This window comes from Oryctolagus cuniculus, chromosome 8, assembly GCF_964237555.1.
Source record: "Oryctolagus cuniculus chromosome 8, mOryCun1.1, whole genome shotgun sequence".
In the NCBI taxonomy this organism is placed as follows: domain Eukaryota; kingdom Metazoa; phylum Chordata; class Mammalia; order Lagomorpha; family Leporidae; genus Oryctolagus; species Oryctolagus cuniculus.
In genome coordinates, this window is record NC_091439.1 from 9,954,870 (window position 1) to 9,969,185 (window position 14,316).

General features: G+C 50.7%; 1 protein-coding gene across 9 annotated transcripts in view; it reads left to right on the forward strand.

The window, feature by feature from the left end:
• The window catches only part of TMEM131L (transmembrane 131 like), a 199,845-nt gene that overhangs the window by 101,316 nt on the left and 84,213 nt on the right, over positions 1-14,316 (forward strand). For all 9 annotated transcript variants that reach the window (XM_051819931.2, XM_051819934.2, XM_051819932.2 and 6 more), the window contains one exon: positions 9,972-10,040. In XM_051819931.2, coding sequence (XP_051675891.2) covers positions 9,972-10,040 — 69 coding nt within the window. The remainder of the gene's footprint in view (positions 1-9,971; positions 10,041-14,316) is intronic.

Consider the following 14,316-nt stretch of genomic DNA (forward strand, 5'->3'; position numbering starts at 1 on the left):
AAAAAAAAAAAAAAAAGAATCCAGAAAGGGTGACAGTGGCTCATCTACAGAGGTGGGGCAAGGAAGATGCTGAACTGGGGCAGAATGACAGATTGGCTGCATCGGGCGCCTCAGCCTGCCGGAGTGACAGTGAGCCTGCTGGGTGTGTGCAGCTGCCCGTGGTGAGAAGAGGATGGAGGAAGCGCCTGGGAGAGGGCGGCGAGGAGGAGCAGGCCTGGAGGGAAGAGGTTTCCTAGAAACCCGGGGAGGATGGGAGGTGAGACAGGGAGAGGGAGCGAGAGAGAGAAGCCAGTGGAGAGATTAAGTAAGCTCAGTACTTGATTTCACAGCTTGTGCTCACTGATGACCTCAGCAGGGGCTGGGTCTGTGGCTGAGAGGGCTGCAGGTGCCTGGCCAAGGGCTTCTGGTGCATGCTCACCTCCCGCTTAAGGACGCCACAGCCGGGCGGGTGTTGGCCGGTTGGTTGGTTGGACCCTCAGAGCACCTCTTCCATTGTGCAGCGGGATGTGGTAATGGCATCCACACAGGGTTCTGAGAAGCAGTGCTCAGTGAATGCCTCTGCCATTTATTTATTCATTTATTTATTTCTTACTTAGCCAACAGTTTGGCTTTGGGGAGAAGAAGGGAGTCGGATCCAGTGAGGCAAGGTTGGTGGGAAGGTCTTTTCTTACGTGAGCAGGGTGTTGGTCGCTTTCTGTGTGCATGGCTTCCAGAACTTCTTGCACCAAAATATCTAATTTTTTAAAAATATTTATTTATTGGGGCTGGTAAATAAACAGACTTATTTATTTACTTGAGAGGTAGAGTTAGAGAGAAAGAGAGAGAGATATTTCATCCACTGGTTCACTCCCCAAATTGCCACAGCGGCCAGATCTGGTCCAATCTGAAGCCAGGAGCCAGGAGCATCCTCCAGGTCTCCCATGCAGGTGCAGAGGCCCAAGGACTTGGGCCATCCTCCACTGCTTTCTCAGTCCATAGCAGAAAGCTGGATGGGAAGTGGAGCAGCCGGGACTGGAACCGGCACCCATATGGGATGCCGGCACAGCAGGTATATGCTACTACTGTGCCTCACTTAACTAATTTTTAAAACTTATTTATTTGAGAGACTTGACAGTGACAGACCAGAAGTCAGAGGGGCCTCCCATCTAGTGCTTCACTTTCCAGATGCCCACAATGGTCAACGGACTGAAGCCAGGAGCCAGGAGCTTCATCTGGGTTTCCCGCATGGGTGGCAGGGGCACAAGCACTTGGGCCACCTTGCGCTCTCTCCCAGGCGCATTAGCAGGGAGCTGGCTTGGAAGTGTAGCAGCTGGAACTCAGACCAGAGCCCATATGGGATGCCGGCAGTGCAGGCGATAGCCCAACCCACTGAGCCACAGCCCTGGCCCCTGGCCCCTATCTGGTGGTCTCGGGTGGGATGGACGACCTCTGTCACAGCTCTAGGAAGGCCGGGCTGTCAGTGTCCTGGGCCGCCCCAGTGCGCAATGCCAGCACCCAGACAGTGCCTTGGTGGTGGTGCTCCAAGGGCACTCCGCTTTGATCTCACTGCTGGTTTAATTGAGGCTCTGACCACAGAAGCTTGACGCACTCCACACCGAGGGAGGCTGCAGGGAAGTTGTGTTCTGCCAAATGATTTCTTTTCCCCTCTGTGGGGTTTTATGAGGGGAAAAATACTGGTTTCCACCTCTACTGTTGAATAGTTCTTTGCAAGGAAATTAGCAGGAAGAATGGGCAGTTCTAACTCAAGTAGCTGTGACTTTTCTGGTATTTTTATTTTACAAATACAAACAGTGCTGGGCATTTAGCCTAGTGATTCTTTCTTTCTTTTCTTTTCTTTTTTTTTGTTTATTTTTTAGTCTTGTGTTTTACAAACCCTTGTGTCGAGGGTGGCCTAGTGGTTAAGGTGCTGGTTGCGACGCCTTCGTCCCCTGTAAGGAATACTTGACTTTGCCTGGTTCTGGCTCCTGATTCCAGCTTCCTGCTAACACAGACCTGAGAAGCAGCTGTGGTGGCTCAGGTAACTCGAGTTCCTGCTACCCACCTGGGAGACTCGGAGTTCTGGCTCCCAGCTCCCAGTGACAGCTGGTTCCTGTCACATTTGGCATTTGGGGAGTGAACTAGCTTTCTTTTTCTTATCCGATAAATAAATAATCATTTTTTGAAAGCCCAGAAAACAACTCGTACTAAGATAATACCATAGAATTTTGCTGCCCATGTACTAAATAAAGTGTGCACTTTGGGTTATTTGTATTTTTTTTTTTTTTTTTTTTTTTTTTTGGACAGGCAGAGTGGACAGTGAGAGAGAGAGACAGAGAGAAAGGTCTTCCTTTGCCGTTGGTTCACCCTCCAATGGCTGCCGCGGCCGGCACGCTGCGGCCGGCGCACCGCGCTGATCCGATGGCAGGAGCCAGGTGCTTTTCCTGGTCTCCCATGGGGTGCAGGGCCCAAGCACCTGGGCCATCCTCCACTGCACTCCGTGGCCACAGCAGAGAGCTGGCCTGGAAGAGGGGCAACCGGGACAGAATCCGGCGCCCCGACCGGGACTAGAACCTGGTGTGCCGGCGCCGCTAGGCGGAGGATTAGCCTATTGAGCCGCGGCGCCGGCTGTATTTCTTTTTTTTTTAAAGGTTTATTTTTATTTATTAGAAAGAGTTACAGATAGAGGTAGAGCGAGGTCTCCCATCTGCTGGTTCACCCCCTAAATGGCCGCGATGGAGCTGAGCTGATCTGAAGCCAGGAGCCAGAAGCTTCTTTCGGGTCTCCCACGTGGGTGCAGGGGCCCAAGGACTTGGGCCATCTTCCACTGCTCTCTCGGGCCATAGCAGAGCTGGATGGGAAGTGGAGCAGCTGGGACTTGAACCGGTGCCTATCAGGGATGCCAATGCTGCAAATCAGGGCTTTAACCCCCTGCACCACAGTGCCAGGCCCAAGGTCATTTTTATTTCAGCAAAGGCGCTGAAGCCCCGAGCCTTGTCTCAGAGCCAGGCAGGCTCTGGGCTCCGGAGTTGAGATCCAAGGAGTGGCCAGTCTGTGGACAAGCACTGGGATGGACTCATTAAGCCTGGGGCTTTCGATATCTGTGCAGGGGTCAAGGTTTGAGGACCAGTCGCACACCCGCAAAGTCACTGAATTCCTGAATCCTGGAATTACCCGTTTCCTGCTGAGGGGCAGGTGGTGAGTGACTAAGAGTCCCACTGGAGAAGAATGGGTCGGGGTTGGCACAGGAGTCCCTGCCTTTATACAGTCTGCAGCTCTGCACAGCTCGGGCCTCTCATGCTCTCCTGGCTGATGAGAGCAGAACGCGCTATTCGCTCCACACTGCTGGGTCCGGGAGTGACAGTCCCTTGGTGAGGTCTGCTCGGTCCCCTTTTTTGAGGCAGAAGGGACTTTGAAATGGGTGGAAACCTTTCCTTGATCTGTGCAACCTGGTCATGGCCTACAGCTTTTTTTTTTTTTTTTTTTTGTAAAGATTCATTTTTATTTATTTGAAAAGCAGGGTTAGTGTGGGGGGGGTGGGAGAGAGAGAGAGAGAGAGAGAGATAACTTCCATTCACTGGTTCATTACCCAAATGGCTGCAAGCTCCAGTGTTGGGCCAGGCTGAAGCCAGGAGCCCGGAACCCCATCCCGATCTCCCGCATGGGTGGCAGGAGCCCGAGCCTTTGGGCCATCTTCTGCCTTCCCAGGCACTTTAGCAGGGAACTGGATGGGAAATGGAGCAGCCAGGACCCACACCTGCGCCCATATGGGATGCCGGGATCATAGCAACAGTGTAGTGCGCCGGGCCACAGCACCGGCCCCAAAGATTGTTTTCTGTCTCGTGGGACACATGCTTCTTTCTTGGGGGTGGGGTTTGCATCTGAGCGGTGGCTGACTGTAGCAGTTGGGGTGTTGGGGGAGACCCATGAGAGCCGGGCCACTGGGGAATGTGGAAAACCAGCCAGCTCTCCCCTCCCTGTGGGCCTGAGTCAGTCTGCATGCGGAGGTGCGGGTGCTTTCCGCGCAGGGGAAAGGCCAGGCCCTTTTCTGAGCCACTGTGGTGTTCTCCAGAAGTTGGTGCAACCTTTAGGCTTGAGGTCAGCGCAGATCCCCCCGGGCACGAAGGCCTCTGGCCCCTGGAGCGTCACCAGGCGCCCTTTCGTCCCTTCTCCCCCTGGCCTCGCAAAGCCTCCTTCCCCACCCGCGTCTGGCCAGGGCTGCCCTCTGTCCTGTCTGTTCCTTCTGCCTGTGCAGCTCTCAGGTGTTCTTCTTGCTCACTGGCCCCTGGGGGCATGCTGCACACCAGGCCTGTGCTTTGCCCAGCCTCAGCCTCTGTGTCTTTGCTCTGGGGCAGTGGCTTGCCTTCCATGTCCATCTCTGGTTTGCTGTTCACCTGGGCCGATCTCACAAGGCCCTGCCTTGTAACCCCCCCCCCCTTAAGTTTCATAGAGGGAGGGAGGGAGGGAGGGCTGTTTTCCATCCACTAGTTGGCTCCCCAGATGGCTGAACTGTTTGAGACTGAGCCAGACCGAAGCCAGGAACCAAGAGCTTTTTCTGGTCTCCTATGCAGGTGCAGGGGCCCAAGCACTTGGGCCATCCTCCACTGTCTTTTCCAGATGCATTAGCAGGGAGCTGGATTGGGCGCCCGTACGGGATGCTGTGTCACAGGCGGTGGCTTTTCCCGCTCTGCCACAATGCCAGCCCCCTAGCCCTGCTCTTTGAACCTTCTGCTGGGGTTTTCAGGTGCACTTCTCTTTAACTCTCTTGATCTTTGGGTTTGCTGGCACAGGAGCCTGGTCTGGCTTCCTGGATTCTGACCTTGAGGAAGTGTGACATTGCCAGGGGCTTGTGAGGCTGCGCAGGCGCCACAGGGTCCTGCCGCTCACCCTGGAGGGAGGAGCATTGCTTTGAGAGGGAGTGTATTTTGGTCAGGGCACGTGTGTCTGAACAGCCACAACAGTTGGTGACAGTTAATTCAGTTCCCGAGCTCAGTTGCTGGTTGACTTTTTTTTTTTTTTTTTAAAGGGCTGCGTGTGATGTCAGCAAATAGATTTAGTATTCCTAGGAATAAGGTATCTGGGCGTCCACACGCTTTCCCAAGGCTCGCAGACTGGTGCAGTCCAAGCGCACTGCTTTCTGCGGAAGAGGAAACTGATGCCTCGTGTTCCCTGGCGCGCCGGCCACAGCTGGCAGCTGACCGGACAGTCTAATCATTTCCACCAAAATGACTTTTCTACCAGTTACTTCATCCGATTGTTCTCTTGTTTTATTTTTAGAAAAAATATGGCCACAGTTTAAAAAATGAGATAGAAGAAAAAAAAAAAAAACCCAGGTAATCTTAAGCAAAGATAAATATTCTTTTCCTGCATAACATGCGTGGTGTCCCTTGTCCTTGCGGCTGGTGCTGAGCAGGCTAAGCTGCCTGCAGAGGCGGGCGTCCCCAGGAGAGGGGCGCAGGGGACTGGGCCACCTGGGGCGCGTCGCTTCTCCGTTGTGCCCCTGCGCCCCTCTCGCTTAGACAGGCCAAACAGCTTCTCGCTCAGTTTTGTCTTCCAGTGGAGAGCTTTGCCTCGTGACGAGCTGACAGCCGCAAAAGGGGTCTGAATCAGAAATAGGTAGCACTCATTGGTAATGGATCTGTCCCCAGCTGCATTGTTCAGTTTGCCCTGGGTCTGGAGGCTCCTGGGAGTCATGGAGGCAGGGTAGACTTGGCCGTTGCCGAGTCACGTGCGTTGTCCAGGGTGAAATATGCCAAGGTTCACCTCCACTCTGGAAGGGGAGAAGGCAGGACGCTGTGTGTGTTGTGGTTGCAGCTCTTGACACTTGGGTTATTTCTTTGAAGCTGTCGGTAGAAATAAAAGCCCTGGTATTTCAAACGCCGCGTAATTTCTCAGCTAGCACTGGTGTTGGGGGCTAACTTTTGTCTGTAGCTGACCACATGTTGGCCATTTGCTGCTCCTGAGCCTAGGTGTTTGGCAGATACCCAGGGGTGTGTGTGTGTCTACACGTACTCTCCAGCTCATACCCTCATACCCATGTATGTCCACAATGATTCTGCCTTTAAGAACTAATTTTTTAATTTATCTAATGATGTCAACCTTCCCTATAACTTCATCTATTTTCCAAATTATAAAGTCGAATGAGCTGTAATTGGCCAATGAGAAAAAAGAATCTGTTTTGTGTCTTTCGGGAAAAAAATACTAGCATGGTTTTATTTTTCCGTTTTGGGTCAAAATAGAGAGTTTTCTTTGAAGTCAGAATCTGGCTATTTCTGCCGTATTCAGGTTGGGCCGTGGGTGCCTGGATTTTGTTGGGGATATAGAACTACTTTTTGACTTTGGGGTTTCAAAGTCTGTTGGGCTGTGAGATGGCCTGGGTTTGTATTTTATTCAGAGACGGTCACCACTGCCCCATCTGAATCCAGAGCTCGGGTGGCTCCTGTGTCTTCCCCGCGCTGCGCTTTCCCTGCTGGGAGTGGTGTCCTGTCTGTAACACGATCTGATCATTTATTGCCCCTAACCGTGTGCCAGGCCCCGGTGCCATGTTTTATCCTCTTGGTGACTGTGAGGTAGACGCTGCTGTCATCTCCGCTACAAATGATAAGGCTGGGGGTTAAGAGGCACTCATCTGCCACCCCACTAAGGACTGGGGAGTGACAGCCCTGGGCCTGGGAAGGGGGCTGACCTCTGCAGCCCAAGCCCGAGCCAAGCCCACGCCCCTGAGTGAGTGTGTGATGCCTGAACTTGATACAGGGTTCCTGTTTCTGACCTCACCAGATTGGGATTGGAATTTTGGCTCTGCCTCCTAATAGCTGTGTGACCTTGGGTGAGTGACTGATAGCTCCTCCCATCTTCATCTGGCCACTGGGAGCTGCTCGTAAAACCTGACAGCAAGTTCACTTTTCAGTGCTTAGTGCAGGAAGAAGACTGGCATTATCTTACTCACTGCTTATACAGTAGCCTCACTTTTCTAAGGATAATTTTTCGGGGGCCCGGCGCTGTGGTGTAGCAGGTGAAGCCACTGCCTATAATGCTAACATCCCAAATGGGTGCTGGTTCGAGTCCCAGCTGCTCCACTTCGATCCAACTCCCTGCAAATGCCCTTGCTTAAGCAACGGAAGATGGCCCAAGTGTTTGGACCCCTGCTGCCCGCGTGGGAAACTCAGATGGAATTCCAGGCTCCTGGCTTTGGCCTGCCAGCCCTGGCTGTTGCAGCCATCTGGGGAGTAAACTAGTGGATGGAAGATCTCTCTCTCTTTCAAATAAAATACATAAATACAAAACAATGTTTTGGCACGTGAGGGTGCCTGTTCCCTTTTTCTCCTGGAGTGCTGAGCCCTGGCCAGCTGTCTGGAGCAGGCTGCCCCTGGGGGCCCTGCCCTTGGCACCGCTTCCCCTCTGTCACCTCCTGCAGCCCTGCACGTCACTTCTGGAGTAGCTGGGTATGTTAGTGGCTTCTTTGGAAGCAGGTTGTGAAAACAGTCTTGGCCCTTTTGAACTTTTTCTGATTTGAGGGTTAGCGAGAGAGAACTGCCATCTGCTGGCGTACCTTTCAAATACCTGCCGCAGCCAAGGCAGCCAGGAGCCTGGGATTCAGTCGGGGTGGTAGGGACCCAGCTACATGAGCCAGGTACCTGCTGTCTCCCAGGGCGCACGTTAGCAGAAAACTGGGCTGGACAGCAGAACCGGGATTTGAACCCACACACTGTGTAGGGGATCTTAACCACGGGAGCCAGTGTCCTGCCCCCAGTCCTGGCGTTTTGGGTTTGAGGGAGTCTGGCATATAGCCTGCGTCTTCTCTCCCATGCTGAAAATGAGTGGAGAGGTTGACAGCACTTGGGACGGTGGAGGCCGAGGTAGCGCCTTTCTTATTAATGCAGCTCCTGTTGAAGCTGGAGGAAAGAATATACAGATAGACGATGACCGGGAGAGGGTGGAGGTGGGCAGTGTGAGCAGAGGCGGAAGGAGGGTGTTGGAAGAGGCTGTGTGGTTTCTGCAATATTTGCAGTGCCGTCCAGAAAAATGAGATTTAGGGTAGCCACCTGCTGAAGGCTGCACAGTTATTTCTTATTGGCCAGCAGGTTTAAAACGCAAATGTCCGTGTCTGGACCAGCCTCTGCACCATGCTTGGTCAAGGTCTGCTTAGTGGAAGGAGAAAATGGAAGGGTCGTTCCAGTCTCTGAAAACAATATGTGTTACCTTTAGGAGCATCTCCAGTTAAGTGGTTTTGAACTACATGGCTTTGAAAAGGTCTTGTGACAGTTGATGAATATATATATATATATATAATATGATATATATATAAGAGTAGGTGTTTGCCATGGGGGTCAAGGTGCTGCTTGGGATGCCTGTACCCCATGTACAAGTGCTTGGTTTGAGTCTTAGCTCTGCTCCAGTCCCAGCTTCCTGCTAACGTGTGTCCTGGGAGGCAGCAGGTGGTCATGGTTCTGGAAGTTGGGTCCCTGCTAGCCACAAAGGAGGCTGGGATTGAATTCCAGGCCTCTAGCTCTTGCTTGGCCTTTCCCAGGGGGAAGCAACCACTGGATGGGAGAACGGTCTCTGTGTTTTTCGCTGCCTAAATGAAAACACACACAAATATGTCTGTATGCAGGCACGCGTGATAGGAGTCCCAAGTGGTATCCATCGTAACTGCTAGACCCAGTGCTTGCCCCTGAACTGCCTCTTCATTCCAGTTTTCCACGAGGTTGCTGAAGTACCCTCCTTCGTGTGTGTGTTCTATGCCTTGAAGTGTGTTCATATATTTTGTCACGTCTTGATTACGTTTTCCTTTATGTGTTTTCTTTCTGTGTTTTTCTGAGTATCTGCGGCTTTTGGTTCTGCAGGAAAATGTGGTCATGCTGAGTAATAACTGCTGAAATGGTGATCGTCCACGCGAGATTCTGTGTGGCTGCTAGCCTTGAAACCACAGCCCTGGCGACGCAGAGCTCTCCTGAGCTGGCCTGGCTGTGCCGCGCCGCCCTCTCCCTGTCGCGATAGACCGGCAGGTTTACGGGGCTGGGTCCCCCCCCCCACCACCACCACCTTACCTGGATGCCTTCTCTAGTCCGTTGTTTATTCTACTTATTTGAGAGGCAGGCAGGGTTTTCCCATCTGATGGATCGTTCTCCACAAACGTCCACAACCTGGGAACTCAATCCAGGTCCCCCTCCCACATGGGTGGCAGGCACCCTGAGCCGTCACTGCTGCCTCCCAGCAGGGGTCGGTATGAGCAGGGCGCTGGAACCAGGAGTGAACCCTGCTGCTTCAGTGTGGGCCAAAGCCCTGCCCCGTCTGTCCGTTGTTGAGTTGGGAGTTTATGAAAATGCCCATGTTACTTGAATTTTTCCAGAAATGAAGCCTTTTAAACATTAAATGTATTCTCATTTTTGTCTGAATGCTTTTTGTATCTGTATGTTTGATATGAACTCGGACTACCCATCATCTAAGAGTTTCGTAAATGTTTGCAACTGTAGAATTGTGCGAGACTTCTCATGATTTGGTTTAATTGATCGTTTAAATTCTAGTACAGGCCGGCGCTGTGGCTCACTAGGCTAATCCTCCGCCTGCGGCACCAGCACCCCGGTTCTAGTCCCGGTTGGGGCACCGGTTCTGTCCCGGTTGCTCCTCTTCCAGTCCAGCTCTCTGCTGTGGCTTGGGAAGGCAGTGGAGGATGGCCCAAGTTCTTGGGCCCTGCACCCGCATGGGAGACCAGGAGGAAGCACCTGGCTCCTGGCTTCGGATCAGTGCAGGGCGCTGGCTGTAGTGGCCATTTGGGGAGTGAACCAATGGAAAAGGAAGACCTTTCTCTCTGTCTCTCTGTTTTCTAACTCTGCCTGTCAAAAAAAAAAAAAAAAAAAAATCTAGTATAAATTCATGTAAAAGGGAATAAAATGATAAGTTATGCATTGAAACTTGTTAAGTGTATCATCTTAAGTCAGCATCCGAATTTTAAAACTGCAACGAAACTTAACCTTTTTTCTTTTCTTTCTCTTTAGCTTCTCTGACAAACTACTTGGTGGGAAAGGCTTACATTTTCAGCCGTCAGTTCTAGATTTTGGAATACAGTAAGTATCTTTTCATTATAATTAAAGTCAAGCCAATTTGTATAATTTGCTTTCTGGTTGTCTTTTATGCATGTACAACATGAAATTCCAGTATGTGAATAAATACGAAGAGATATTTATCCTGGGGCTTGTGAAAAGGAATATTTTCATGAAAAGGTTTTAACCCTTTCTTTTAATTTTTGTTGAAATAGGCTGTATACTGTCTAATAAGAAGTCACTGTGAAACCTTTGTTTCTATACAAATAGCCTGAGAAGAAGTCAGGCTGTTATTATAATGAAAAACTCCAGAGGTTGATGGGCTCCGAATCCTTCTGAGCATGCTCATTTACTCACTGCGTCTCTAACTTCCTGCTGTGCCTCCTGGGCACAGTTCCTCTGATTGAGGCTTCCGCAGCCCAGGCTAAGTGGGGGAGACGTTGCAGAACTGTGCTGAGTGAGAGCTGGCTAGCGTGAGAACCCTGGAGTGAAGGGGCCGGGGCTCTGTGGCTTGATTTGGGGGCTGCCGTGGAGGCCTGGAGAAACCAGAAGGGGGCGGGAAGAGGAGGTGAGCTGGCGACTCCGGCTGTCTGTGCTGGGTTCACCCTGAAAGTGGTAAGCTTCTGCTGTGCAGCATGGAGCAGCGTGGCGAAGACGCGGCTTCATGTTGAGCTGGGGTGGGGTGGGGTGGGGTGGGGTGGGGGGCTGGTAGCAGGGGGCTTGAGGGCTCAGAGCCTGCATGTGTGAGCTCAGTTTCCCCAAGTTGTTGTTTTTTTTTTTTTTTTTTTTTTTTGGGTTACAGGCAGTTGGGTCTCGGACTCCCTCTGCATCACCTTCTTTCCCAAGCCTTTTGCAGGGAAGGGAGAAGACCCTCCCTGACATTTCAGGGTGGCTTGTTGAGCTTTTTACAGGACCTGGCAGGATTCCGGGGCTCAGTCGCTTACCTTTGTCAGCCTTTTTTGTTTGTTTGTTTGTTTTTTCACGTGTTGACTCTCAGGTGAAGATTTTCTTTGAGCTGACCTTGTGATGATGTACGTGTCTCAGTTTGATCATATGAATGAGCTGACTATTTGATAGCTCACTCTGAGAGAGTATTTTGCTTTAGTGAAAAGTGTTGATTGTAGAAAGAAATTTTAGTGCAGGACTCTTTAAAAAGCATATCTGTTACAGATTGGTAGATATAAGAAATGGACGGTAGGAAGCACAGCTAAGCTAGGAAAACAGCTGATGTGTTTTTCTGGGTTCCATAAACTCCTGTCGTCAGTGTGCTGGGTGTATGTCTATGTCAGGGACGTGTGTTAACTAGTCCTGCGCATTAATTGCTGATAGCTACCACACCGGGTGACAGTGTGTTTGTGTCTTTGACGGGAAACAGTTGCTGACTTCTAGACTAGAATCGCCTTTGTATGGTTCCATTAACAGTTACGTAGTAGTTCATAGTTCTCAAAGTGGAATTGCATCTCGTCATTGGAGTTTTCTCCCCATGCCTGGGAGAACAGTGGAGGCAGGCCTGGGTCGAGGGTGTGTATCAGCTTGAGATAGATACCTCTGTATTGCTGCACGTGCAGACGGATCATGTATTTGTTGCCGAGAAATAATACAGTTTGCCCAAGATGGTTTCATTAAAAGTAGAGGAATCAATCTGGTTTCTAATCCAGTGCTCACCACGTTGTTTGTTTGTTTGTTTGTTTAAAGATTTATTTTTCTATTTGAAAGGCAGGGTTACAGAAGGGATGGAGGAGAGAGAGAAGAAAAGAGAGATCTTCAGGGCCAGGCTGAAGCCAGGAGCGTGAACTCCATGAGGGTCTCCCACACGGGTGCAGGAGCCCAGGAACTTGGGCCCTCTTCTGCTGCTTTTCCAGCTGCATTAGTAGGGAGCTGGGTCGGAAGTGGAGCAGCCGGGATGCAAACCGGTGCCCAATCGGGATGCGAGTCACAGCGCTGGCCCCCCCATGCAGTTTTAATTTGTGAGATCTAGGATGTGGTTGTGGGAGTCAGTTACTCTGCTGGAGTTTAAAAATAAAAGTCTCAGAGCAACATTTAGTCTCAACTAGAACACATTTAAAGTTAGGGTTCACCTTAGTTCTAGCAAGTGTATCTTAGCCAGAGGGCTCGTTGATTTCCTCACTGCTCTTGTCCTGGCTTTGGCTCTTCTTTATTTTGACGTTGACCTTGGGCACACCGCGTTCCATTTCATTCTCTGATTTCCCTCTCGGAGGCAAAATCAGGATCATGTTACTCAGTTGCTTTCTGCCTACTTCTTAGCACTAACTTTTTTTTTTTTTTAAGAATTTTATTATTTTTTTAAGATTTATTTTTTATTTAAAAGGCAGAGTTACAGAGAGAGGCAGAAAGAGGAGAGATCTTCCATCTGCTGGTTTACTCCTCAGGTAGCCTTAATGGCCCTAGCTGGGCCTATCCGAAGCCAGGAGCCTGGAGCTTCTTCTGGGTTTCCCACATGGGTGTAGGGGCCCAAAGACGTGGACCATCCTCCACTGCTTTCCCAGGTGCATTAGCAGAAGCTGGGTAGGGAGTGGAGCAGCCAGGACTTGGAACCGGCGCCCATATGGGGTGCCGGCACTGCAGGCGGCGGCTTTACCCGCTGTGCCACAGCGTTGGCCCCAATCTTTGTGCTAATTTTAAGGGTTGATATTCTGCTTGTCCCGTGATTAAAAGCACTCATCATCCATAAGGTATTTTAATAATTCAGTTTTGGTATCCTTGTAATGCTTTTCAAAATAGAAATTTAAAAACGTGGAATGAAGATGGCAGAGTGGCAGGCAGGTTGCAGCCAGCGGTCTCTGGTTTGCTTGGGTTCCCAGTGGATGCAGGCCGTGGACTCGCAAATGCTGCTTTCATTCCTCCCTCCCTACCTCTCTCCCTCCCTCCCTTCTTCTCTCCCTCCCTCCCTCCCTCCCTTCCTCCTGCCTCCCTGCCTCCCTGCCTCCCTCTTTCCCTTCCTCCCTCCGTCTCTCCCTTCCTTTTACCAGAGAGGCAGAACCACAGAAAGAGGGCGTGACAGAGAGGTCTTCCACCTGCCGGTTCACTCCATAAATGGCCGCAACGGCTGGAGCCAGGCCCACCCTAAGCCAGGAACCAGGAGTCAACCCCTGGGCCCCGATGTGGGTGCAGAGGCCCAAGCACCCTGTCTATCCTCCACTGCTTTCCCAGGCCATAGCAGGGAGCTGGATTGGAAGAGGAGCAGCCGGGACAGGAACCTGTGCCACAAGGGATGCTGGAGCCAAGCCACAGGCAGAGGCCCAACCCACCTTACCAGAGTGCCTCTGGCTCCATGCAGTCTGCATTTCTAATGTGCTTCTGCGGGAGAATGTGTTCTTGGAAGCCAGAAATCTCCTATTTCAGTTATTTGCATAGTATGCCAGGTGGTGGGGATTAGATAGTAGTAGTTACTATTAGTAGTAGTAGCTGATTGACACGAGTTATCTACTCCAAACCTGAGACCAGGGACGTCCTTATGAGGGGACTTCAGAAAGTGTGTGGATAATGGAATTAAAGAGAAGTTTAAATTGGTGAAAGAGTTTTGAAATCTCTGCGTAGTTTTCTCATAATAAAACATTTTCCGCGAGCTTTTGGAAGACCCTGTGTAGGATCTGACTTAATTGCAAGCAGACAGACACGTAGGAGTCCAGTGCTCTGAAAGTGGGCTTTCTAAGGGGACCCTTTCTGTTTGAAGAATTGTGTATGTAAGAACCCTAACAAGGCGCCGGCACTGTGGGACAGCAGACTGCGGAAGCCATCCCATATGAGCGCCACTGCACACTTTCAGTAAAGCTTCTAGGAAAGCAGGGGAGGTGGCCTGAGCACTAGGGTCCCAGCTACCCACAGGGGAGACCCAGGTGAGCTCCTGGCTCCTGACTTTGGCTTGGTCTAGCCCTGGCTGTTGCAACAACCATTTGGGGAGTGAACCAGCGGATGAAAGAGCTTTCTCTCCCTCTCCCTGTCTCTAACTCTGCCTTTCAAATAAATACATCCTTAAAGAAAAAAAGAGCACTAAATGAAAATGAGCTTTAATCACACTGATGTGTATTTTATTTGTAACTGGATGGAAAGGACATTATGTTTTGCCTGTTGACTCTGTCCAGGCTCTCATCTACACTAGTGATTAAAAGGAGGAGTCCAAGCTAGAAGGAAAATCCCAAGAATTTGAGGATGATGGTAGAGTATTTTGGAAATCCCATTGTATGTAAGAGAAGCAGCATACATTTCATTTTTCCTAAAGTGCTCATTTTTACTGACAGAGAAATTGGGATAAAACCAGAGATATAAAAGCATAATGAGG